Here is a 26,627-nt window from a genome sequence, read left to right as displayed (position 1 = left end):
TAAATGACTTGCCTAGTAAAATAAAGGTTAAATAAAAAGACTTGGCCTGTGGTTATGTGAGGATGATTATGATGGTGTTGATGATTGATAACATTTGCCTATGATTTGTGGTTTTAAGGTATGGGCTGGAGCCCATGACTGGAGCCCATGACCTATATATAGGTGGATGATAGCTAATAAGTTCGTTAGTTATATTGTGTCTTAGGTACGGCCAGACGTTTGTCTATTTTCATATTTATCAACATGATACATTTGAGAAATATGTTAAGGTTAAATATTACATAATACAATATTCATGTTTCTCTGGAAGGAACTAAATTCTGTTGCATTGGTGCACTATATTTTTAGCACTTCCGTCTAGTCATTCTGTCGGATGTGATTCTGTATCATCTAGCCTTGCACTGTAGACTTGTTTGTTCACTTCACTCATCTTAGCAGGCGACCACGGTGGGGGACAGCGTTGTAAACAGAGGATTTGTGAAAAGCGTGGTCTAAAAACAATTTCCCCTCATTATACTGCGGTGAACTGAACGTTCAGTTTCCACAGTTCTGGGAAATATAGCTCGAATTGACTGAATATGACAAGGTCCAGCGGCGTGCTCAGGGCGGGGTTTGTGTGAAGACAGTGGTGGAGTTGGTTTTGCATGGACCCGTGGAGAGGTCGCTTAACGACCAATGGAATGGCCTAAAATGAGGCAACTCCACCCACTCTGCAAAACTAACTCGATCAATGTCACCAGCGCGCGTAGTCGGGACCGGAGCCTGTGATAAGTCTCTCTGTTCCTGTCAAAAACACAGCTGAGCGATGACTCAATTGTCAGCGGCTGTGAAATAGATCCAGTTGTTGCTATATGCCCCATTTCATCTGGAGGAGATTTGTCGAGTAAAACAAATGAGATATTCATCTCGAGCGGATCGTATATCAAACAGACTGGGAAGTATTGATTTATACCATCTTGGACTAGTCCTCGGACGGAATATTCCTATATCTAGATTCTACAGGTGAGTAGCCTTATTGGTTATATTTAGCCAAGTATTTTTTTTTACTTGCCTAAAGATAAGTTTAACCCCAGTAATAGAACATGTGATATGTAGGATATGGCTAGCCTGTAGGACAGAGTGTTGATGTTGGCTGTAGGAATATTCTTTTGAATTATTGGGAGTTGAGTTTATTCGGCTAAAGAAAATTGTGATTTTTAATTAGACTGGTTTGAAATAATAGCATGCTGGATATGGTATAAATGCGTCAGTTTTGGCATGTGTATTTATTTGGGGATATCTGGTGATTTCTGGGTATGCACCTGTGCGTTCAGCTCCGTTGCGCATTTATGTTCAGCGAGCGCTGGTAGGCTATTTAGTCGGTTTTTCATGAACGTACCACAAACACTTGCCTTATTTCTATGAGCCTACCTGGTTTTGATTAACACAATAGCCTTTGCTTACCATATTCTGCCGTATTCTACAAGGTCCTTCCTTATAATTTGTGCCTGGATGTGTTTTGATAGGACGCATAAAATTACCATTGATAATATTTCCTCACTTCCATGACAACACAAAGACATAGGTAGTGTGAGTCATATTATAATTGATCACTTGTCTATTCCTCTTGGATGAGTGGGATGGCATGAAAAGTGTTACTGTGTGTCAATGTCACCCATGTATGACACTTACAGAAACATCTCACAGGGATGCAGCTGAGTAGTTTGACAATCAGAGCAGAAAGTGCGAAGTACCACATAGCAGAAGTCATTAAACCCATGGGTTATTTAAACAATAAGGCACAAGGGGGTGTGGTAAATGGCCAATTTACCATGGCTAAGGGCTGTTCTTAGTCATGACGCAACGTGGAGTGCCTGGACACAGCCCTTAGCCATGGTATATTGGCCATATATCACAAACCCCCGAGGTGCCTTATTGCTATTATAAACTGGTTACCAACGTAATTAGAGCAGTAAAAATACATGTTTTGTCATAGCTGTGGTATATGAGACCGTATACCATGGGTGTCAGCTAATCAGCATTCAGGGCTCAAGCCCCGAATGCTGATTGGCTGAAATCCGGGGTATATCGGACAGTATACCATGGGTATGACAAAACATTTATTTTTTACTCTGCCTTGCGTCGTGCTTAAGAACAGCCCTTAGCCGTGGTATATTGGCCATATACTACACCTACACTAACCTATCAAACATGGGAATCATTACAGGCACACAGAAGACAAACAGTTACCAAATCCATACAGAGGAGAAAAACATGTTTATTTTTTACTAGATTTGTTGATGACAACTTATTGTGTCTACATTAGTAAATGTATTGATCGATATTTATTACATTTCATTTTATAGTGTTGCGTTTTAAAGTAATGCTTTATAATGGAACTGGAGCAATTTATAATGGCATACTTCACAGCTTGTTCATGAACAGAAGTCATATTTTAATGAGATGTTGAGTAAGATGCCACCCACCTACATTGTGGTCACAGCTCACTGCCTGGTAGATACAGGTCTAGGATATTAATATGATCACTCTGTTGCAGAAACCTTCCAGCAATGCAGGAAATGTACAATTTGTTGTGTGTTTGAGGTTTAAAAAGGCTTCGGAAATTTGTAATTAACGTTTAAAAATTTCACACTGGATTTTCCCTTATGAAAATTGTATCAACCCCTACAAAAATGTAAATGAATTAGAATCCACATAATAATTCACATTTCCTGTTGCTGCAGGATTATTTTCATGCTGTAGAAAACTGGCTCAATTTAAGATCTTACACCTGTAGGCTATGTGAGAACGGCACACGTGGTGTTGGCAGGGACCTCCCCTGCTGTTCCAGAGATGACTTGCACCCCCAATATGAAAGCGCTCCGAAACCCGCCATAGGATTTGTGTTCGTGTCAAATTCAGTGCTAAGAGAGGAAATATGGGCCAGGTGAAAAAAAACACTACCAGTCATATAAGTTATGTTGATAAATGTCCGGTGTTAAACAATAACCCAAGTTTAGTTCCAGTTTCTGGAAATGAAAGGTTAGAGGGTCAGGGAATGATTCACTCATTCAGGGTCAGGCTGTGGGTGTTTATGGTAGCTGCAGCTGTGAACCGCTGTCCCCTGCCTTTGTTAGGGCAAAAGGGGAGGCTTTCCATGTGCATGATTAGATATTTGTCGATATTTTGCAACTGTGAGTGTGCACATGCGTGCATGCTTGTTTGTGTGCATATGTATGTGCGTGACTATCTGCAGGGCACTGAGTCCTCTGTTTATTGCACCTGCAGGAAGACTGTTTTGATGTCTGCGCGGCGGAAGTCTTTATGGCTGTGTGGACACGTCACTCTGGGCTACGGGCTCTTTCTCCTGGTCGTCCTTCCAGACCTCACCACAGGTACCCGTTTCCCTCCTCAACCACCCACCTTAACCACCCACAACTGTCCACCCCGGTCATCACCTCTGCTAGGCATCCAAGTTGCAACACCATGCACTTGTTGAAACAGTCACCACTGCACCCAAAAGCTGTAATCCATCTGTAAGAGCTAATTATATAGCTATCTGGACATACAACCTGCATCATGCTGCAATGATACTTAGCCCTCTCCCCAGACCTGCAAGACTCCTCCTCCCAGACTCCACTTGTCTTACTCCATCCACACGACTGTATCTATTAATAAACTCTCTACCAAAAGCTTTTTTCCTCTTCAACCTGAATCACAGATCTTTGAGATACAATAACTGCCGGTTAGATTCAACAAGGTCTAACAACTGAACTGTATGCCTCATCCGCAGGCAGGCAAGGGAACTGCAGCCACCCTCTGGTGCCAGAACATGGGGGCTTCCGCTGCGAGCCCTCCCCCTGCCGAGGATTCCCCCAGAAGAGCTTGATCTACTACTTCTGTGAGCCCGGTTACACCATCCCAAAAGAGGTGCACAGCTCGCGCTGCCGCCACGGCAAATGGATCCCCAGCGTGCCCACCTGTCTGTCCACACCAGGTGAGTCACCACGGCCGTGTGGGAAGAGGGGTAAACCTTTGCCCCTAGTGTAATGGACTAGCGCAGGGATGGGCAACTTTGATGGGGGTGGGGGCCACAATAAATCTGAACTCATCATGATTGGCTGCAGTGGCTCGCGGGCCTGCGTACCCACATCCATACCCACATATGCAGTCAGAGCCCCACTTTGCGAGCAAAACATTTTAGTGGCAGCAGAGAGAGAACATTGACGTTTTATTGTTAATTTCTTGCAATTTTGCCATGGGGCATAGATAAAATGTTGCCGTTTTAAAGACAATTTGCTGCAATTCTACATGTTTTGCCATGGGGCAGAGGGAAGATTTTTCAATTTTAGAAAAAAAAATTACACAAGTTAATTTCCTGCAATCCTACTCATTTTGCCATGGGACAGAGAGAAAAATGAACCGTTTTTTAATATGATATCTGAGTGAGAGTGACTAACAAAATGAATGGGGGTCCCCTGGTCAGTATTAGACCATGATTACTATATGTTTAGCTAGCTGGCTGCTATACTAATTTACCAATCTAAAAAATGTCACTCAATGGGCTAATTGAGTGACTGTCAGTGACTGACATAACAAGAGAAAAACTGCTGATGTACACAACCAAACTTCGAAATTGCAGCTTATTTATTTTTGGAAATGGATCCGCGGGCCTACAAAACGAGGTCGCCAGTTGCCCATCCCTGGTCTAGTGCATGTGTGTGTGGAGTATGTCCATGAGTGACTGATATGAGATAAGTGTTAGGTAAACTAGTCAGGTCAAAGGTTGCAGTGTGATTTAAGATAGGTTCTGTACTCAATCACTCACCGCCTTTGTAAATGCATTAACTCAGACACCTAACAATTACTTTGGCTGATTCCGGTTTGGCTATATGCATGCATGGAGGTTATGGGTTGATGATTTAAATGTTTCATGGCTTTCTTCCACATAGTCATCTCATAAGCTGATTAATAGCAATGCTATGACCACCCTCATTCATTCGTCCTCTTATTGCAGGGATGGATAACTCCAGTCCTCAGGGCCTGATTGGCGTCACACTTTTTCTCCATCCCTAGCAAACACAGCTGAATAATCAAATTGCATTCTAAACTGAAGATCATGATTAGGTGATTATTGGAGTCAGGTGTGTTAGCTGGGGCAAAACTGTGACACCAATCAGGCCCTCGAGGACTGGAATTGCCCACCCATGTCTTATTGGATGTGGACGAGGCAAGTGGAAGCATGCACTCTATACCACTCTATGACTGTTGTGCTATAGTTTCAATGGCCTTGAGTATAGCTTACATGAGCTTTGAGTGGCACTAGAGCTGAGCAGTGTGTTAGGGTGGTTAACAGGATGGTGTGGCCTGTTAAGTGCTAAGATTTGATTGTCGTAACTTTCTGGTAGCAACCCTGTAGTTTCACACGAGGTCAATGACCTACTTGGTGAGATGCAAAAGCCGACATAGCAGACTCTTAACATGCTACTTTAGAGCCTCTTGCTTCCTCTTTCGGCCTGTGCTGCATCGAGGCAGGAAACCAGCATCAAGAAACGGGAAGTGAGCAAAGTCACCAAACTAACCAGTCTCTTTCCTCTGCCATATTAAACCTCACGGAAATGTAGTGTGTCATGGATATAGGAAACCACATGCAGATGCATGACTGACTCCCTTTGAGAGACCCTGTTTTATACTGTCCATATGTATCAGTAGTGTGTTTCACCTAAATGACGTGTGTAGTTACTGAATGTATTTGTTGTGTTGTAGCTCTGGTCCAGGGCGACAGTGTGCGTTCAGGGGCATTAGTGAGTGCACACACTAACGCACTGGACCACAGCTAAGTGTTGTAGGTAGTTGATGGGTGTGTGTGTTGATTGTTTGTGTTGTTTTCTTTCAGACAGACATGTTAACTATGAGGACCAGGTGGCCCACTCACTCCCCAACGTTGCCACGACGGCGGTGGGCGTGTCCATATTCCTTCTCACCACCACGGCCTGCTTGGTGATCAAGTCCCGCCTTTTTCCCTGTCACTCACACAGGTAAACACATATGACTGGCTCTTATCCCTGTCACTCACACAGCTATATTCATATGACTGGATCCTCTATAGCGGTGTTGTCACTACTAACCCTGGTCCTGGAGCATCAGTGTATGTAGGTTTTGTTCCAGTCCAGGACTAACACACCTGATTCAGCTAACCAAGGTCTTGATGATTGGTTGAATCAGGTGTGTTGCTCCGTAGGGTGGTTACAGCGCTGTAGTGGCTTTGTACAGTAGAGGCTTGGAAATGCATCACATCCTGTAATGAAAGCATCTTTATAATCTGATGAGTGAAAGTTGAAAGACTGTGGAGGAGGAAGAAGGGAATTCAGTGGTTTGATAGTCATGTTATCATCAATGCTGGGTGTTTCATAGCTGTAGTGTCAGTTAGATTGTAGGTAAATCCACCCACTGTGTGAGTGCTGTCTGTGATGTGATCATGTCTCTACTGTTCAGCAGGTGCTCCTCTGACCAGATGGATCTGATGGTGGATGGCCTGCCTGTGTCTCTGCCCACATATGAGGAGGCTGTCTACGGGAGCTGGGGGCAACACCTGCCCCCCTGCAGAGGGCCCACCCAGCTCCTATTGGCCCAGGAGGCTCCAGGTCCATCATTAGCTCACAACCAATCAGATTCAAGTCACCTTATCCATCAATCCAATCAAAGCCCCGAGATCCTTCCGCCCCCTTACGAGGAGATCCAATCCCGTCCCAGAGAGAGTCAGAGTGAGGTGGACGTTCAAGCCATACAAGTTGCACTTCCCGATGACAAGGACATTTGAGTGACTGGCGTATTTGTGTTACCCACCAATGATGTACTGACTTGTAAAATCATGTGCTCAGGCACTTATATGGATTCAAGCCTACCAGCATGGATCAACTTTCTTTTCAGGTTTTAACCTTATACATAGCACACCAGTTCTGATTGGCTGTTTGTAATGTTATGAGACGTATCCTGCCATGGAGACATGGTTTATATCCCATCAGTGATGGGACCTGAGCCTCGTTTGTTGAGGTGACTTTGGTAATGCCATTACTGTTACATCACAGGGACCTGCGCGTCCTTCTTGTTGGTTTATGATTTGCGATGATCGCAGAGTTGTAGCGTCGATATAGAAACCAGCAGACCGACCCTGTTCCCGCCTTGCACCTCTCCCCTATCTGCTTTGAATTATTGACCAGAGTTTGGGGAGGGTTGGGGGTAGAAACCCCCAGGATGTAATTATTCGTTATAGACATTGAATGTAGTTGTTTTTCTTTTCAATAGAAAAAAATGTAATGTATGTATGTATGTAATGTAACATTTACATAATATTGCAATTATTGCATTGCGCATAAGATTAAACGTCAACATTGTTTCTAATTGTAAAACCTCTTGGTCTTATTCAGTTATGGTGCTCTCTGGGAAGAATTAGTCAAAGGAAAGTAGATCGCATGGTTGATCTGAGACACAGTCTGCACCCAAATGGCACTCTATTACCTATAAAGTGCCCTACTTTTGACCAGAGCCCTATAGGCCCTAGTCAAAAGTAGGGCATTATATAGGGAATAGGGAACCATTTGGGACACCACACAGACAGAGCTAGGCTAATAACCAGCTCTTGTTGATCCATGTCGAATAATTAAGTTAAAGTTCTATGTGGGAATTTCAGCTTAAAGCGGCAATCAGCAGTTGAAACAAAACTCCACCCCCGTTTTAGTAAAAAGCTGAAGGATGGGCCTGAGAAATGTAACCTCTCAAATTCATATCCATGACATAAAAATGATAGTTTTATCCATGTTTTGAGGCCATATAGTGTTAACATTTATTTTGTTTTCAAACACTGCCATAAAACAAGCTTGGGTCTCAAATCAATCTGTAAAGCGGAAGCATTACATATTTCGTGATAGAGACTGCATTCACGGTAACCGCTGCATATGTCTGCTCAATCGGAAATGACCTTTACATTGGCGGAATCTGTAAACGCTTCAGTTTACAGATTCAATAGAGACCCTTATATTTTGGGTTCTGATGGGGTATGACAGTTGAACTAAGCTCATGACACATTTAAGTTATATTCTTCAAGAATCAACAGGTACATATGAGTTTAACAATGGTTGTAGCAACTGCTAATTGCCCCTTTGACCTGCCTGAACTAAAGTTGTAACATGGGATCTGACATGCTGACCAACTCATTCTTCTGTTATATTACACAGGACTTTGTACAAGCAGGATGGCCAGGGCAAGGCACTGTGAGGGAAGTGGAGTAGACTCATTTTAACTTGTCAAGCCTGCTAACTGTGTCCAATTGGAGAAGTACAACATCCGCTTATGAGGAATGCAGAACTACTATACTGACCTATTTACTGGAATCAGTTGAGAAATTACTGTGTTTAGCCCTGATTTGAGGTTGTAGTTAGTGAATGGAAAGACCCATTGACAAAACAGAGTTGGTGCATTATGGTTGTTTCCCCATCAAACAGTTTCAAGCAGGAAGTGATATGTAATAGAACATAGTTCCACAGGTTTTAATCAGCATCTGTGTGGGTCTCCACAAATGGATCATGCTTCACAGCATTCTTTACCTTCCCTCTAAAGCAGGGGTGTCAAACTCATTTTGCGCCGGGGGGGGGCGCATTCGGTCTTCAACACGGTCCGGAAGTCGCACTGAACATTTTTCTAATTCCCGGCCACGTTAAAATTTGCCAAAAAAATTGTCCTCTATCAATCGTTTTTGTAATTTTCTAAGTTCCCTGACTCTAGCTTTAATTTCTGTGATTGTTAGTGAGCTGGACAGTCAAGAAACTAAATGTAGGTCCATTATCATTTTACACAGTTTAGATTTGGTTTTAGTCATTTGAAAGTATATGGAGTTTGTTTCCCCCACCGCCCAAAAAATATGTGCTGTATATTATTATTTTTACAATTTTACTCAAACCACCCGCGGGCTGGATTGGACCCCTCGTGGGCCGTATGTTTGACACCTCTGCTCTAAAGTGCCAGTTAATTTGTAGCTATTGTGTGTGCCATTATACATATGGGTGTTATGTTCATGAGATGTTCAAATTATTTGGCACCGCCAGACTTAAAGGTGATGCTATTTACACATGGTGTGATGTGTTTAGAACGACTAATGTGTAGACTACAACTTTACACAATTTATAACTATTCTGGAGGTACTGCATAAACTTTACATTAACTGAATAAAACTAGGTCAGAAGTAACCTAATCTCTCGTGGACAGACGCATGTAACATAACTGAGATTTTTTTAGTTCTGGGTTTCCGAGATTAGCATTATTAAATATCAAGTAAAGAAACAAGCTCCAATCTGAAGTCAGTCAGCAACCTACATTACGAAAATATCAATCTACCATAAACCCCACAAGATGGCAGTATTTGTTTACATTACATCCTCTTGAATAAAAAGTGCGTTTATATCTATTTCAGTTTATTCAGTGAATAATACAACGCAAAACAGTACAAAGACTAGTGTTTCAAAATGAAAGTTATGATATAAGCCAAATTTATAAACAGAAGTATTATGGTGGTAGACCTACATCATTATAGGGTAGGTTGGGGAAAGACGTGCCATGCGTAGGTAAACACATTTTGAAGGGAACTAGGTGGGCATACATTTTTTTGCCAAACATACTCACTATAAATTGTACTACTTGATTAAATAATCCACTTGATTAGAGAGAAATTCTCTTTCTGCTCCCCTATTGGAATATATATTTTTTAAAAGTGTATAGATCTAACTTCATTAGATTATATCACTGTTTATTACAAAATATTAGAGTCACTTAAAGTGGGGGGGGGGGGGGTTTAACACCATGCAACCCTGCTATTGAAGATTATTATTTTGTAATGAAAAGCAAAGTACATTCTTAAAAAACCAAAGCTCAAATGGCACCCCAAAAACGTAATACTCTCAGAAATATATGGAGGGCAAGGTTTACACAGGTTAGTACAGGTGAGAAGGCTATGTTGCTTCTTTCATCATACTGGGCGGACAAACAATACTAACACATTCTGATGAATCTATAGAGATGAACCTAACGCCACCATAGGATCATTTAATTATTGCAAATGCAATAATTCTATAATCATGCAGGTAAAATAAATCCTATGTGTGCTTCAAACCAATTATCTTTCAATCTCTTTCGTATTCTTAAAAGATAGATTCATAATAAAAAGACAACGGGGGAGTAATTGATTAGATGTTAAGTCATTTTTACAGTACGTGAAATGAATGCGCAAAAGGCGTATATCAGATATTTTTTCCACTGAATTTGCAAAGAGCAACCACATTCTGAAAAGAAATAACTACTGCTTGAATATGACAAGATCTTGCACCACCTAGAAATACATGATAAAAGCAACGGAAACATTGCGGTTTATACAATAGTAGTCCATAAGCGAGCATAGAAAACATTAATTTAATACATGTTTTTTTTCCTTTCTAAAGTCTAGCATGTAAAGTATATAAAAATACTAAGTAAAAAGATGCCACTGAAATCATTTGTCTGTTTGGTTGGAAAGAGATGGCAGTCGAGTACGTGACATACAGCTTATCTGTTGAGGTAACAACTGCCTGAGTACTGCATCCTGCTGCTCAATAGCAATGGCTTGGGATGTTAGTCATTCATTTGATCCTTCCTTATAAAAATGACCCATAGACGATCGTTCTGAGGTAATATTGGAATATCTTATAACCGTTGTGCGTTTGTTACAAAATAATATCATAATAATAAACCTAAAGGTCAGGTACAGACTGCCAGGTCCACATACCGTACTGAAGAACAGTAGACCAACTGAAGGGTCATCACTGTGTCCTAAAACACCACTCTGTCAGATTTACTGGACGTGTCTTAGGCTTGATTTGTGCGTGTGTTTTGAGTCTGTTCTGACCTCGGAAGCACCATTGGGTCAAGTGTAGTGTTTAGACTAAAGTCTACAAGTGTTCGCAAGAACTGAGGAGAACACTTTTATCAACCCTGAATGAGAGGGGAGGAGGGGCTAAACCTAATACTGCCACCTACCCCCTAGAACATGAGACATAAAAGAATGGAGAGAAGAGGAGGAACAAGGTTTCTTAAGCTACAGGCATCCTCGCAGAAAACCATAGCAGGCTGTTGTGGACATAGCTGGGTAGCGTGAGGAAGTCTTGAGTTGGAGCTGCTGGCAGAGAGAATGCGCGCGTCTGGCTGGGGAGTGTGTGAATCCTGTTGAGGTGCCATGATCTCAGAACTCCGCAGCTGGCAGGGGATGATTAGCAGCTGCTTCCTCAAGTCAGAGAGGAGGTCAGGGGGTCAGGTGGGCGGGACAAGAAGAGGTCCCTCATCAAGGCTGGGGGAGAACATGACAGAAGGGGGGGAAGAGATGAACTGAGTTGGATTGGTCATCACCTATTTCAGTAGATATTAGCAAGAGTGCATTTGGTAGGTACGGTATGACATAGTATGCAAATGCCACACACAAAGCCTAAATATTTGCCTAAGATACAGTAGTACCATGACGTGTGTCCGTGTGTTTGTACCTGCGGTATCACATCGTCCCTGGGCTTCCCCGAGGATGGGGTCCCTGTCCGTCAGCAGTTGACTCCGCCTGCGGGGGTGTGGCCCCAGCTCCAACTCTGGGCTGTCTGTGTCCTCCAGGCAGTCCTGAAACACACACAGTTTCAACTTTAATAGCACATCATTGTTCATTAAGTCATTTCATACACTGTCCTCAACTCCCACCCTAAACCCCTTCCTCACCCAACCCTAAACCCCCTTCCTCACCCAACCCTAAACCCCCCTCCTCACCCAACCCTAAACCCCCTTCCTCACCCAACCCTAAACCCCCCCTCCCTACCCCCTCCCTCCCTCACCCAACCCTAAACCCCCCCTCCCTCCCTCACCCAACCCTAAACCCCCCTCCCTCCCTCACCCAACCCTAAACCCCCTTCCTCACCCAACCCTAAACCCCCCTCCTCACCCAACCCTAAACCCCCCTTCCTCACCCAACCCTAAACCCCCTCCCTCCCTCACCCAACCCTAAACCCCCTCCCTCCCTCCCTACCCCTCACCCAACCCTAAACCCCCTCCCTCCCTCACCCAACCCTAAACCCCCTTCCTCACCCAACCCTAAACCCCCCCTCCTCACCCAACCCTAAACCCCCTCCTCACCCAACCCTAAACCCCCCTCCTCACTCTACCCTAAACCCCCCTCCTCACCAGTAGGGTGTAGCTGAGAAGCAGTTCCTGCTCGATGGGGGACACCGAGTGTCTCAGTCTCTTGTCCTGACTCATCAGCTGGGAGGGCATGTCTTCATCCTGCTCATGGCTCCTGTGGAAGTTACAGTTAGGAACGTTAACACCCAACACCACTGTCTGTTCCTCCAAAAACACCCAACACCACTGTCTGTCCCTCCAAAAACACCCAACACCACTGTCTGTCCCTCCAAAACACCCAACACCACTGTCTGTCCCTCCAAAACACCCAACACCACTGTCTGTCCCTCCAAAACACCCAACACCACTGTCTGTTCCTCCAAAACACCCAACACCACTGTCTGTTCCTCCAAAACACCCAACACCACTGTCTGTCCCTCCAAAACACCCAACACCACTGTCTGTCCCTCCAAAACACCCAACACCACTGTCTGTCCCTCCAAAACACCCAACACCACTGTCTGTTCCTCCAAAACACCCAACACCACTGTCTGTTCCTCCAAAACACCCAACACCACTGTCTGTCCCTCCAAAAACACTCAAGCCAACCGGGCGTCTCGTCTCTCTCACTGGTGTGACCCAGACAGCAGTGAGTCAGTAGAATAGAATAGATTTTTACCGTTTCCTGGTAGCAGTGGGGTTCTCTGGAGAGGGGCTGTCAGGGGCCTCAGGGAGCTGGACGCTGAGCAGGAAATCATCATCCATGGAGATATACGGTGCCAGCATGTCCAGATCAACCACTTCCACGTCCTGCCAGCACAGGAGACAGACTGCTCAATCACAGGTATAGGCTCCTTCTTCCTAATTTCCCTCTCAAAATAGTTTAACTTCTTGAAGAAATAGGAAAGAACTATGCTCATCATTAAGTGTTCGGGTGTGTTCTGCATGTACCTCAGGCTGGTCTTCCTTCTGCACGACCTCTTCTGGACAGACGGCAAACAACCTCTCCACCTCATCCTCTATTGGCAGCTCCTCAATGGGGATCTGACGAGGACAGATATACAGTGGACTCCTCATCAGTGAGAACACATTGGGTTCATATGTTATAGACTCTAAGGAGATACTGTATCCTCACTGACATTTAAGAATCAACTAAAGTTATTACCAGCGCTGGTGTTGGTGATGATGAGGTGGGCTTGTCGAATATGGGTGAGAGGAGCGTCCACAGCTCGGGGGTGCACAGGTCCTGTGGGAAAACTGGGGCGGAGTCAGGGCTTGATGGAAGGCTGAACGACAGCTCCACAAAGTCTGCAGAAACACAGACACACAAGTCAACACACAAACAGTCTTGAGCACTTGTGACAGTGAATGAATATGTAGTAAGCCAGCCCTGTCTGAGCCAGAATGGCCCATAGGGCAGGAGGCTGCTGCGTGAGGCTGCCGCGTGAGGCAGCTTGATCTACTAGTACACTAGTCTGTCGCAGGGCCTCAGGCCCTAGAATCTTTTGGTACTCGACCCGGGGATCAAACTCCCAACCTCAGGGGAGACACTAACCACTAGATGGTACAGTACTAAGGTGTGAATTAAAGTGTGAGGATGACCTGTGACGGGGTCTCCTGAGACAGGGGCCAGTTGGAGGAGGTCCTCTGGGTTCTCCTTCAGCTGTTGGAAGAGCTCTCCACTGCTGCTGTTGTCACTCTTCTTCCTGTTGTCACTGTCACACAAGGTCTCCTCTGAGGCCTCAGAGACAGGATCCCTCTTCAGCCCACAGCCAGTCTGCTCTACTGAGAACACCACATCTGCCTGCTCCACCACACTGAGATGGAGAGAGAGAGAAAGAGCGATAGATAGAGAGAAAGACAGAAAGAGATTATGTAGGGTAGGGAGAATGGAAAGGGGTGAAGGTATGGGTCATGAAAAAGGAGATGAGGCATTACCTGAGGATGAAGTTAAGACAGACCACAGCCTCTGGTTGAGAGGTCTTGTTGTTGTAGATGACTGTAGCCTGGGTCTCTGCCCACACGAAGCCCCCACTCTTAGCCAGGAAACGATATTGGCTGGTGCACACCTGGCCTTTAGACAGAACTGGGATGGGGGGGCAACGACAGCGGACATATCAATGTACACAGACAAACACACCCACAGGCACACTTCAAGTTGACCACTTCACTATAGCACTCTTAAAAGGCTGAGCAGGGCTCATAAAACAATGTCCTGTTCCCAGAGGTGGAGTAAATGACATTACTAAGCTGCTCCTGAATGTACTACATCAGGAGTCCATGTGGGTTTTAATGACATTACTAAGCTGCTCCTGAATGTACTACATCAGGAGTCCATGTGGGTTTTAATGACATTATGAAGGGCAGCGCTGAACAGTTGAAACTGGATTTTAAAAGAGCTGATTGACTCTGCTAGACACTAATAGAAGACCCATCCTATCTGGACCCGTAGCCTCTCTGAAACGCGGTATTGAACGCTTTTAGCAGGATTTTCTCTCTTCACAACTGGCTACGTGATTATTGCAGCTCAATGAGTGTAACTTTGGTTTCCAAAAGGTATCGAAATTGTCAACCAAACACGTTTTATAAGGAGGATGGGCTCCACCCAAATCATTTGGGTTCCTGGATCCTTTCACAGCATTATAAGGCTGTGTTGAGACAATGGCTTATCAATGACCCAAGCCCAGCTCAGTTAATCCCTACTGTTGTGATGCAGAATTGTCATAATGCTTCAGCAAATGGACATTACACCAGGGGTGTTGGTCGACACAATGTAAGTAAACTAATTTGTCCCTCTTACTGCCCTGAATGCCTCTGCTGATCCTACAGCTATTGTATGCAGTAATCATGTGCCTATGAACCAGCATTATACTGTTAGCACTGAGGCAGTGTGCCCTAGGAGGAAGTCCACTGTGTGCAGCTCACCCTACTAACATGAATAACATGAGCATATCTACTTCTGCTAAGCTTCCCTGTAAAGCAATGAAAACAAGTAAGCGTCCAAGAAGAAAAGTGCTCAAAATAGCCCACGTTAACATACATAGCTTAAGAAACAAGGTTTATGAAATCAATCATTTGCTAGTAACGGATGACATTCATATTCTGAATATCTCTGAAACTCAGTTAGATAAAACTTTTTATGATACAGTGGTAGCAATACAAGGTTATAACATTTATAGAAAATGTAGAAATGCCAGTGGTGGAGGTGTTGCTGTTTATATTCAGAACCACATTCCTGTAAAGATTAGAGAGGATCTCATGTTAAATAATGTGGAAGTAATATGGCTGCAGGTTCATCTGCCTCACCTAAAGACCCTTCTGCTAGGAAGCTGCTATAGACCACCAAGCGCTAACGATCAGTATCTGGATAATATGTGTGAAATGCTTGATAATGTATGTGTTATCAACAGAGAGGTATATTTTCTGGGTGATTTAAATATGGATTGGCTTTCATCAAGCTGCCCACTCAAGAAAAAGCCTCAAACTGTAACTAGTGCCTGTAACCTGGTTCAGGTTGTCAGTCAACCTACCAGGGTAGTTACAAACAGCACAGGAATGAAATCATCAACATGTATTGATCACATCTTTACTAATGCTGCAGAAATGTGTTTAAAAGCAGTATCCAGATCCATCGGATGTAGTGATCACAATATAGTAGCCATATCTAGGAAAACCAAAGTTCCAAAGGCTGGGCCTAATGTAGTCTATAAGAGGTCATACAAGAAGTTTGGTAGTGATTCCTATGTTGTTGATGTAAAGAATATCTGTTGGTCCGTGGTGTGTAATGAGGAGCAAACAGACGCTGCACTTGACACTACTGTTAGCTAGCCCGACAGTCACAAACAATTGTTAGCTAGCTACCCACAAAGAATTGACATCTACCTTGCACAACATTACTTTTAGGTCCATCTTTGCCTGTGTGGTCTCGTCTCTATTTTTGCTGGCTGAAAGAAGGTTTCAGTGAATGGGAGGTGCAGCGTGAGGCAATACAGGAGGGGAGTGGAAGCGCTTCTCACGGTAGTTCGCAAATTGAGAAACACCCTGTGTTTTCACGCAGTCTAGCAGTAGTTGTTCCATTCTCTGTCCTTACTGTTCAGTCTGCTTCCCAGACACCCAGGAGGAAAGGCTGAGCAGTAGCATGTCCGCCTGACAACAGCTGTCACAACAACACGTCGTCCCCAGTACTCACACAGTGTCATTTTACTTATGCGTCACTCACTGGCATAACGCCTTACAGTGTTACACTGACTCTCACGGTACTGGTATATGTCGCATGATAATGTTACAAAGGAGACTAGCTCGGTGAATCCAATGTTTTAGCATGGGCCCTTCCACCTACAATCCACACACACCCTGCTCTCAGAGACTCACGGATGTGCAGGCTCTTGGTCACATGATCCGAGTCCAGGGCATGATGGAATTCGTAGGCAGATTTGCCAATCAGATCTTCTGGCTCGTATCCCACTAGCTCTGCAACCCTGGCAACACAGTGGAAGCAGAAGGAGGGGGTCAGAGGTCAGCTTGTAGTCAACAACCCATCGATGATGCAGTATGGTAGTTTTGCAAGAGGGAATGGTATAAAATGATTAATTTACCCTAGCAGATTAAGTTAGGAGTTATTGTAATGAGCCCCACAGAGTGGGCAACAAACAATGGTTATAAACTCTCCCACGGTATGGGGATGGCCATCTCCAGCGATCTGTTTGTTTGTGTGTAGTGGGAAATTATTTCATTCACGATTTTCTGAACTTGATTTGTTAATGATATGTTCTAAATATAATTGTATAAGCGGAGAGACGTGGACCGAGGGCATTCCCCTGGGAGGTGAAACCGGAATTAGCCATGTAAACATCATGTTAACATCATGTTAATGCCATGTTTGGTTAAGTCGTTTTCTGTTAGTCTATAATTATGTTGTAACTGACTACTGATATCCTTTTACTTCTTAGACCTTTGACCTGTTTAAGTGCTGATGGTATACTTTCTGGTAATCTGTGTCGACAGTGGCTAAGGCTACTGTCTTAGTTGGAGTCGGAGGATTTAGTGACCTTGAAGACTGAACAGTTGTCTGCTGATAGTGGATATAAGGGCCTTCTCCGAGGCCAGGCAGACTTTTTCTATGCTGGAGGTTGTCTCCCGTTGAAACCGAATTGATTTTATGATTGACTATAACCGCGACTACTCTTCTCTTTTATCCAGGGGTTGGAACCAAAACATAACGGGTAGGGAGAGATCGAGAGAGGGGTGAACGTTTAGGTGGCTTGATGTCCTGAACATCATGGTATGACTTGGAATGTGTTTAGGCTATTACTAGCATCAGAACTCAAATGAAAATTGTTGTTCAGTCGTGTCTCTTTCTGGAAAGATTTGGATGGAACCCCAGGGTTTCCCAAACTCGGTCCTGGCCCCCCCCGGGTGCAGGTTTTAGTGTTTTGCCCCTAACACTACACAGCTGATTCAAATAATCAAAGCTTGATGATGACTTGGTTATTTGTATCAGCTGTGTAGTGCTAGGGCAAAAACCAAAAGGTGCCCCCTGCTTTAGAACATGGAAGAATTGATCATTTATAGATGTGCAGCTTGTGCCCAATACTTCAGACTTGTCATATTGGAATGGCACCGTGCGGAAACCAGAACATTTAAATGAACTACTTCCATTTAAGAATGCAACAGCTTTTACGTCACGTTGAAGAGCGTTTGGATTAAAAGGTTTTGCAACAGAATCGGCGTAATGAATTCACCCAGTGTGTGTGTGTGTGTGTGTGTGTCTGCTAAGCCTCACCTGCCCTCGCAGTGTGTGAAGTGCAAGTCCATGCTGTGTCGAGTGAGGAAGGTACTGCGGTCCAGAGGGAACTCCACACTGGACGGGTGGGGGATGGGCTCACACAGCACCGTCATGAAGCTGCCTGCAGGGGGTGACGAGTCCTCGTCACTGCAGCACACACGCATGTGGCCTGTACAGTGCAGCACCTGGGGGCCACAGAGTGCAGGAAGGTTAGTTTGATAACCATGACTATCCATATTTACATAACAGGGCACATGCAAGAGCAACAGAACCCATAAGTCCCAATGAGAATGTTGTAGAGCAGGGATGGGCAACTTTGATGGTGGTGGGGGCCACAAAAAAATCACAACTCATCATGAGGGGCCACAGTGGCTCGCTTTTTTTGTTGTTGTGTGGAAATTGATATGAGGGCCTTTAAAAAGGGGGGCTGTGCTGCGGGCTGCCCGCCAGTTGCCTATTCCTGTTACAGAGACAATTCAGGGCCGACTGACTATGTTTAGCAACATTCACAGTGGGACTTGACATGGTGTGTTAGAAGAAAATGAAGGAATGTAAGGATTATTCTATACAAGAGCAAGGTTCCGTCCCAAATGGCAGCCTATTCCCTATATGGTGCACTACTTCAGACCAGAGCTCTATTCCCTATATGGTGCACTACTTTTAACCAGAGCTCTATTCCCTATATTGTGCACTACTTCAGACCAGAGCTCTGGCGCAGACCAAATAACCATAGAGATGGAGAGGAACAGCAGCATACTGGAACAGCAATATAAAAATGGGATGTGACACCCTTGTAACACAGCCAAGAGTGAGAACAGACTCACCTCAATAACACAATGCTGAGTCAACACTTTACACACACCTCTACTGGAGTCCAGAGCGTAACTGGGTCAAGGCTTTCTGACAGTCATGATCACTGATTGACCCCTGCCCTGTGTGTGTGTGTGTGTGTGTGCACACTTGTTTTCCTACCTTATCAGGACCCCAATGTTCTAACAATTCACCCAAACGTCCTGACAAGGTAGGAAAACAACTTTTTTCTTGCACAGAATTTTTTTAAATTATATTTTAAGGGTTAGGTTTTAGAGTTTTAAGTTAAGGTTAGGTTTAGGGTTTAGGTTTAAAAACAAACTACAAATTGTTAATGGTATTGATGATATTGAATATTTCAAAATACCCCGGTATACATTACGAACGGTATACAGCCCAAGCCTAACGCCCTACGCAGGTGTGGAATACGCAGGTGTGGAATACGCAGGTGTGGCATACGCAGGTGTGGCATACGCAGGTGTGGAATACGCAGGTGTGGAATACGCAGTTGTGGCATACGCAGGTGTGGCATATGCAGGTGTGGAATACGCAGGTGTAGAATACGCAGGTGTGGCATACGCAGGTGTGGCATACGCAGGTGTGGCATACGCAGGTGTGGAATACGCAGGTGTGGAATACGCAGGTGTGGAATACGCAGGTGTGGAATACGCAGGTGTGGCATACGCAGGTGTGGCATACGCAGGTGTGGCATACGCAGGTGTGGCATACGCAGGTGTGGAATACGCAGGTGTGGCATACGCAGGTGTGGCATACGCAGGTGTGGCATACGCAGGTGTGGAATACGCAGGTGTGGAATACGCAGGTGTGGAATACGCAGGTGTACGGGGCTTGGGGTGTTGGTGACTCATTAGGGCTCAGCTGTGTGTGTGTGTGGGGGGGGGCGTGTACCTTCCAGGTGGCAGACTTTATGTTGACAGTGCGTCCTCTAACAGTCAGAGTGCTCTTCATCCTAAGAAAGAAGGTCATCTCTGTGTGTTGCTGCACTGGTTTCTTCTTGAATACACCTGGGATGGAGAGAATAGGTTCCAGGCTTTAGGCCTATAGCTCTGTGTGAGCATGCATGATGAACACACACACACAGGGTACTTTGTCTCACCTGGCCTAGGCACCAGGAGATCCCGTAGCTCCTCTTGGTCACATGGGTGGACAAAGTCATAAACACTCTGGCCCAGCAGCTCCAGCTGGACAACAACAATAATACAACCATGTCAACACAATGTCAACACAATGCCAACACAATGTCAACACAATGTCAACACAATGTCAACACAATGCCAACACAATGTCAACACAATGTCAACACAATGCCACACAGGCGCCTTTTCCATGAACTGCAGATTAAGAAAAACTGCACTGCAAATGCGAGAATATCACACCTGGTGCTTTGTAGCTTGTATCTATTTGCTAACTTCTACAAACATGATGATGTCTGCATTTTCTTGGTAATCCAACCAACCAGACTCTTAAATGTGTTCTGCAGGGTCATCTAGGGGACCATTAACTTTTAGTTCCCGTTTCACTATTGTGGGATGATTATTTGTAACAGCTATGATTGTACTACATGCCTGCATGTCAAATAATAAAAAGATAGGTAAGCTAAGAAAGGGGGGAAGAGATGACTTCTCGTTAAAAAAAAGTTTTTATCTGTAAAATGAGGGCTCTCAGACACCACAGCCTATTTTGAAGGAAGAAAAGGAAGCACGTATAAAGAACACATATCACGTGTGGTTTAACTCACATGTCAGACACGGAAATATCCAAAACGCCTCATGATTTCAAACCGTTAAATCAATTATGCAACATAGAACTAACCAATTGGACAACCAAACTGTTCATCAAAGGCCATGAATAAAAACCTTGTAAAACATGCATTAATAACTTAATATTAATGACATTACTCGTTGCCATTCGTTAAGTGAGAGAACACCTTTTGTATCGAGTCTGCAGTTGACATTCTAGTAAGTCTATAACGGATTAATTCTACTTGACTATACTCAATTAGAGCTTTGTGGATACAGACTGACTGTAAACAAAAACCACACAACAGCAGTGGAACTGTATATTACTATAGTACTACTATATGCCATTAAGCAGATGCTTTTTATCCAAAGAGACTTACAACAGCGAGTGCATACATTTTCATATGGATAGCCCCAGTGGGGATCAAACCCATGACCCTGATGTTACCAAGACCATGTGTGGCTGTATGTACCTGTTGGATGCCCAGGTGTTTGTCGACGCTGTCACCCAGGTAAATCATATCCCCCTCCTCGGTCATCACCATGATGAAGCCTGCCAACGCCCGGGGGTAGAACCCATCCATCGTGTCCTCGTCCCCATCTGTGACGCGCTCCTCACTCGTATCCCCTGCTACGACATAAAACCCACCTCATTACAAAATACACGTGTCCTACGTCATGTCATGTCTAGACCACCACCATCTTGGGGGTTGGTTATTACTTGGAAAGTAGTAAAGAAAGTAGGCTCTCAACCATTCACAGGACACGGACATGACTGGCCAATGGGAGCCCACCTGAGCGGAGGTGGTGCATGCGAAGGAAGCTGAGCGTCACCCTCATGATGGCGGCCTTGTCCAGGTCGGCGGAGACTCTGCGGGGGAGGGGCAGGGTGTGGGCCAGCTCGTAGAACAGCTCTGTCTCCTGACTCCGCCGGCAGCGCGCCGCATCCCGGGAACGCACCTTCCTCTGATCCGTACTCGACCTGGACACAGGGAAGTGAGAGAGAAAAAGAGTGGTGAGGAAGTGATGAAGCAGGAAGAGAAGTAGAACAGACCAATGCGGTGTAGGAGCAAGGCATACTGAGGTGTTCATTCATGAAGATAAATCCTTTGTGATTTCTTGCGTTCAAATGTAATCCAATTTTCCGATGTGTGAAATTCTAACAAATCACAAAACGCCCAAAACCCTTTCAACACACATTTCAATATACTTTTTCTGTGAAGTCAGTCAGTGTACAAAGTCAAACCAGATATTTAACATCCACTTACTATCTACAGTGTAATATTCACTTCCTTCTCAGACAAACAAAATTCAAACATTGTTTATCACTCTTCATCAAACTTCTCTGATCCTCTCTTTACTCTATCACACCTCCATAACCGAACAAGCAAATAGCTAAATATTCAAACTCACACATACAAACAGATGGAACAAAATGTATTTCCAAAATTGTTTTCTCTTTTATTCAGCATATAGGATCCTCAGTATGTAGTTGAAGTGTTCACCGCGTCTCACACTGTGTCTGGGAGAGGGCAGGGAAACGATCCTCCCTGAACCACAGCCCTCAATCTCCTCTTACCTCCCTCCCCTTAGCTTCCTCCCTCGCACCACGGGGATACAGGCAGGCTCTGTTAACCCGTTTATGGCATCTGACCCCAATCAACAGTCAGACCCCCACTTCCGCTTCGCCCTCGTGTCCTCCATTGTCCCCCTGTCCTCTATAGTCTCAAAGAGCTTCTGAGATTGTGCCCTCACTTCTTTCCCCCTGGCTTTTCACAGGAAGTTTAAACAGAAGCAATGTGTATCTCCACGTATGACTGCAGGCTGGGTGAAACAGTTCAGGAGTTCTCCCAGTCCCATAGCATCTCACAATCTGTGTTTATCCAAAGAAAATGTAATTGATTATTTAATAACTGTAATTGATCCTTACCAGCTGTGGTAATATGAAGTGAGAGTAATGAGTTTCGTCATTGGCCAGGGTGTGACAGAATGTGTTCGGTTTGATTTTAATATGGTCAGATGTGTTCTCAAAGAACTAGCAAAGTAACAGGCAACATAAGGGCACTTCCATGGTAACAGAATTTAGATTTTCACTTAAAATGTATGCAAAAAAAACATTGATTTCAAGTTTAACAAACCATACAACTCTATGGCCAAGGACTACCTTTAACAATTTACACTGAACTCGTTACAACAACAAAACATTACTGGAAGAACTGTGCAGATACGAAGTTCGGTAACAGAATTTCGATAAAATCTACCTCTTTTTTTTATGTGACCGTTTTTCAAAAAGATTTAAAAGGTGTGTGCAGAACTACAGTAAGTAAAGTGGATTTACACCTGGTAACAGAAATGCGGTAATGGAATTACATCATGGGTCCCTGATCTGTACCACACAGAAATGCATAATTATGGATATGAATGTCATTCTCTTCATGATGTATCCTAAATAGGTACACAAAACGGTAGAAATATGCAATATCCTCCTTTGCATATTTGGGTATTATTCTACATACTGGCTATTATTTTAATGAGCTCTGCTACCAAGCAAGACCAAATTTGGTTGGTCCAGACAGAATCTGAACCAATCATAGAAGTCTATGTTGCACAAGTTTGGACATTAAAGTACACCACTGTAGAGTATAATATAATACAGTACAGGATTGATTTCTTCATCCCGCTCAGGCTGCTTTTCATACCGCGTCCACCCACTCCCGCTGACTTCTTGTCCGACTCCCACCTGCTCCCGCAAGAACTGGTCCTGAACCCGACCACAGTCCCACAGAGTTATTTTAGGTGTATGTGAAGCAGCTTGATTTGCAGCCCCGGGCTTTAGTTTTGAACGGTTTGGGATACAGATGAGCGGTTTTCTGCATTTCTCCAACACTGGCCGCGCATTCTCCATGATTGATTGGTATTCAATTATTCAAACAATTTAAAAGTAAATGCTACAGCCCACACTATGCAAAATAATATATTGTTTGTCAATAGAGGATTGTGTTTCTATCTCCTGTCTTGTATAGGCTCTGAGATTAAATAGGAGTGTGACGTCATAGCCTATCTCACAGCAATACTGCAGTTTACCCATACTGTCCCATAATACACTTGTTGCTTTTAAAGTAACAGTTGTTGTGTTTAAGGGGTTATAAGAGTGCACTGCCTGCCAGGCCCCCTGACTGCTGATTGGTCAGTTCATTGGAGTCAGCTTCTTTTCTGCTCCTGGGATCTTCATGGCTCGGTGGCTGGTATGCTAGAGTGGGGGAGGGGTATCTGAGTGAGCCAGAGCCTCTCAGACTGACTGTTTGTTAGCTTTTGAAATTATAAAAAAGAGAGTGCAAGATATTTTGTGAATATGTCTAAAAACATAATTGTATTTGGAGAGGTTTTTGACCATATATATACCTAAACTCAATCCCTCAAGACAACATGAAAAAATGATTGTATATCTCAAGGAATGCTATTTTGGCCATACAAATACTGTCATAAATTACAGAAATGAATGGAAATATTTTACACAATTTGATTTTTGACACCGAAAGGACACCTGGGCCTTGTTATGGATAAACATGTATACAGACAGATTGGTATAAGATATCTGCTCCATTGTTTTGTGCACATGTTGACAAGATGTTGGGGAATCACTGAAATGAAATATTGACCCACTGAGCTTGCCTGATGACTTAAACACTGTGTGAAAAAAAACTGTGACTCTGTTTTATCCCTCCACATGAACAGGATAGAGCCCTATACAATGTGTCGTTCAGGCATAGTTTAGTCAAAATCTATATTTGGGTCTAATTACCCTGAACTTGAGTTGTGTCTCAAGGTCCATGGTGACAGAATCCGCAATAATCTATTTATTACTTCTGCCACAGCCCGCATCGTCAAATGTCATGAACGTAAACAGCCGTTAGCAATGCTGCACTGCAAGCTGAAATTTCCTAAAAATATATTGTCACCATGGGTCTTCAGTTTAGACATCTCAAGGTTAAGGTAAATCGACCCAAATATAGATTGACTGAACTAGGCCTCTCGTTAACCTTTTGTTTTTTGAAAATCATTTATCGTCGATATAAAATGTAGGTTCCAAAACCGTAGATCGAAAGCGAGGCGTATCAATATTTAGATAGAGCATTTACCCCGCCCGGCATATTGGTAGACTACGTGAAATGACCCAATGCCATGCAATTGGAGTCATAACGGCATGACTGACTGTAGGCAGTGTCAATTTGACCTGGGAAACATGAATGAAACCTAATGGAACATGTCCTCTCAGGTGGGTATAATTTGTGGAACGGTCCAACAGGAATCTGTTCCAAAACCTTTGTAAATAACAAGGTTGCCAACAAACAACGCATACAAAGTTGTATAGCGGCAGAATAAGATACTGGGTAGAGAGTGGGCTATTTCATTATGTTTTTCACTCATCACGTTTATTCTGAAAAATGTCTGTCTTCACTCTGGTAGCCTATGGACAAACATTAAGAATAAGCTACGTGGTGAGTTGATTCCTATTCGGCAGCTAGTTAACTAGGTGAATTGATCATGCTACTTTGTATGCGTTGTTTGTTGGCAACCTTGTACTTTACAAAGTTTTTGAAACAAATTCCTTTTGGAACATTCCACAAATTATAGCCATCCTGTCCTCTCTACCCCCTGGAATAAGGTCAATGACACCATCAACTCCGCACCTTACAGGTTTACTAGGCTCTTCATTTAATCCTGCCTCAAAATGAGTTGATGATATTGAGATGTGTGAATTGAGTAGGCTCAATCCTATCCTAAACTATAAAGAATCTCTCAACCAAAACTATGTAGTGAAATATATACTTAAATAAGGTTGTCTAATAGTTGTTGCACAATTTCCATTGCCAGGATCTAAATGCAGAGACACAGCGGCGTTATGCCCATAGGGGGCACGGGGGTAAGTGCCCCCTCAGATATGTCCTGTAAAAAATATGTATATATTTCTCTGTAATACTACTAGCCACAATTTGATCAAGTTGGGTTAAGCTAGCCCAGATAGGTTTCCAATATCCCAACCTCATAACTTGCTACCAAGAAGCCATTTCAGGCTATCAATCAAGTTAGAGTAGCTAGTCCAACTATCTTAGCTGGCATGTGTAAACAACGTCACGTTGCTTGCTTAGCCAGTACCACTTCATCCCAATTTGGACCATACCTGGTGCGAACTCTGGACCTCTGCTTTGCTAGCACACATGACCGCCATCCTGAAACATCTTACCAGTCAGCGCCACATGAAAAACGAGCTAAAGTCTGAAGTGGCTGAGGAGTACGTTTCACACATCCCCAAGTGCTACACATGCCTGCTGGCAAGGTTGGTAGACTTCAGAAAGGCAAGCAAGATTTTGGGCCCTAGATTGCAGGAAAAAGCAGTTTCTGGTGTTTGAAAATGCACATACTTTGTGCCCCCTCGGATTTGGGTGCATGACGCCCCTGGAAGAAGACTTGGGGGGGAAAAAAATTGTGGAAAAAAAATGGATTTTACTTTTTGATATCTCGTATCTGTACATTCGTGTGCATGTCCAAGTTATTTTGGAGTCGGCAGACAATAGGCTACGAGAACAGTTGGAATATGTCGACGATGTTTAATTGAAACCGAAAACGCACATGTATAACTCATTTATAAATGTCTTACCGTTGTCCAACAGGCTCTTCCTTCGTATCCATATTAAACTCGTAAACTTCAAGGATCAGACTTCTGATTTGTTTTATTATTGTTAATGTCTATGCTGAGACTGTTTGACTCGAGAAAGCTCTAACTACAACACCTCCTCCCGACTGGCTTCCGCCTTTGCAGACATTCTAGCCAATGAGAGGGCAGATTCGCATGAACAACAGGGATGCGTTCAGTACGAAAAAACGTACTGCAACGTTCAATTAAAGGGACAAGGTGCGGTTCTGAACGACCAGTTCAAAAACGGAGAGATGGTTGGTTGGGGAACGAAATTTGTCACTCACTGCTTTAAAACCATACCCACCAAACGTACCTCAAAGTCTGTTCAAGAACGTTGAAGGACGTTCTGAGGAAACGTGCCGTTCAGTACAAACCGTGACGTAACGTAGCAGACATTCAATCGAACTGGCACAACTTTGTC

At 43.9% G+C, this 26,627-nt stretch overlaps 2 protein-coding genes across 4 annotated transcripts; one reads left to right on the top strand and one right to left on the bottom strand.

The window, feature by feature from the left end:
• Positions 1–729: 729 nt before the first annotated feature.
• Positions 730–7,380, top strand: LOC106612597 (sushi domain-containing protein 6). Of its 2 annotated transcripts, none has more exons than XM_014213896.2 (5): positions 730–1,002; positions 3,268–3,374; positions 3,773–3,976; positions 5,876–6,017; positions 6,475–7,380. In XM_014213896.2, the coding sequence occupies exons 1-5, from the start codon at positions 893–895 to the stop codon at positions 6,797–6,799; spliced, it is 888 nt and encodes a 295-aa protein (XP_014069371.1). In that variant the 5' UTR covers positions 730–892; the 3' UTR covers positions 6,800–7,380. The 2 variants fall into 2 exon arrangements, with proteins under 2 accessions (XP_014069371.1, XP_014069372.1); XM_014213897.2 differs by having other exon boundaries at positions 733–1,002; positions 6,478–7,380.
• A 2,049-nt stretch (positions 7,381–9,429) lies between these two features.
• On the bottom strand, positions 9,430–26,339 carry LOC106612598 (hypoxia-inducible factor 1-alpha). 2 transcript variants are annotated; one of them, XM_014213898.2, is made up of 15 exons: positions 26,168–26,339; positions 21,303–21,490; positions 20,982–21,139; positions 19,866–19,950; positions 19,658–19,773; positions 17,936–18,123; positions 16,525–16,631; positions 14,092–14,239; positions 13,756–13,970; positions 13,319–13,461; positions 13,105–13,197; positions 12,833–12,963; positions 12,217–12,328; positions 11,538–11,661; positions 9,430–11,347 (listed from the first exon to the last, which is right to left on the bottom strand). In XM_014213898.2, the coding sequence occupies exons 1-15, from the start codon at positions 26,197–26,199 to the stop codon at positions 11,286–11,288; spliced, it is 1,902 nt and encodes a 633-aa protein (XP_014069373.2). In that variant the 5' UTR covers positions 26,200–26,339; the 3' UTR covers positions 9,430–11,285. The 2 variants fall into 2 exon arrangements, with proteins under 2 accessions (XP_014069373.2, XP_014069375.2); XM_014213900.2 differs by having other exon boundaries at positions 20,982–21,136.
• Positions 26,340–26,627: the final 288 nt, after the last annotated feature.

Source organism: Salmo salar, chromosome ssa09, assembly GCF_905237065.1.
Source record: "Salmo salar chromosome ssa09, Ssal_v3.1, whole genome shotgun sequence".
In the NCBI taxonomy this organism is placed as follows: domain Eukaryota; kingdom Metazoa; phylum Chordata; class Actinopteri; order Salmoniformes; family Salmonidae; genus Salmo; species Salmo salar.
Note: the sequence above shows the minus strand (reverse complement) of the source record. Positions and strands in the feature narration are given on the sequence as shown.

Coding starts and splice junctions, on each gene's coding strand:
- LOC106612597 (XM_014213896.2), top strand. CDS start 893: ATGAGATATTCATCTCGAGCGGATCGTATATCAAACAGACTGGGAAGT. Junction 3,977..5,875: donor CACCTGTCTGTCCACACCAG/GTGAGTCACCAC, acceptor GTTTTCTTTCAG/ACAGACATGTTAACTATGAG. Junction 6,018..6,474: donor TTTCCCTGTCACTCACACAG/GTAAACACATAT, acceptor TCTACTGTTCAG/CAGGTGCTCCTCTGACCAGA.
- LOC106612598 (XM_014213898.2), bottom strand. CDS start 26,199: ATGGATACGAAGGAAGAGCCTGTTGGACAACG. Junction 21,140..21,302: donor CATGCACCACCTCCGCTCAG/GTGGGCTCCCAT, acceptor TTTATGTCGTAG/CAGGGGATACGAGTGAGGAG. Junction 18,124..19,657: donor TAAAGTCTGCCACCTGGAAG/GTACACGCCCCC, acceptor TGTGGCCCCCAG/GTGCTGCACTGTACAGGCCA.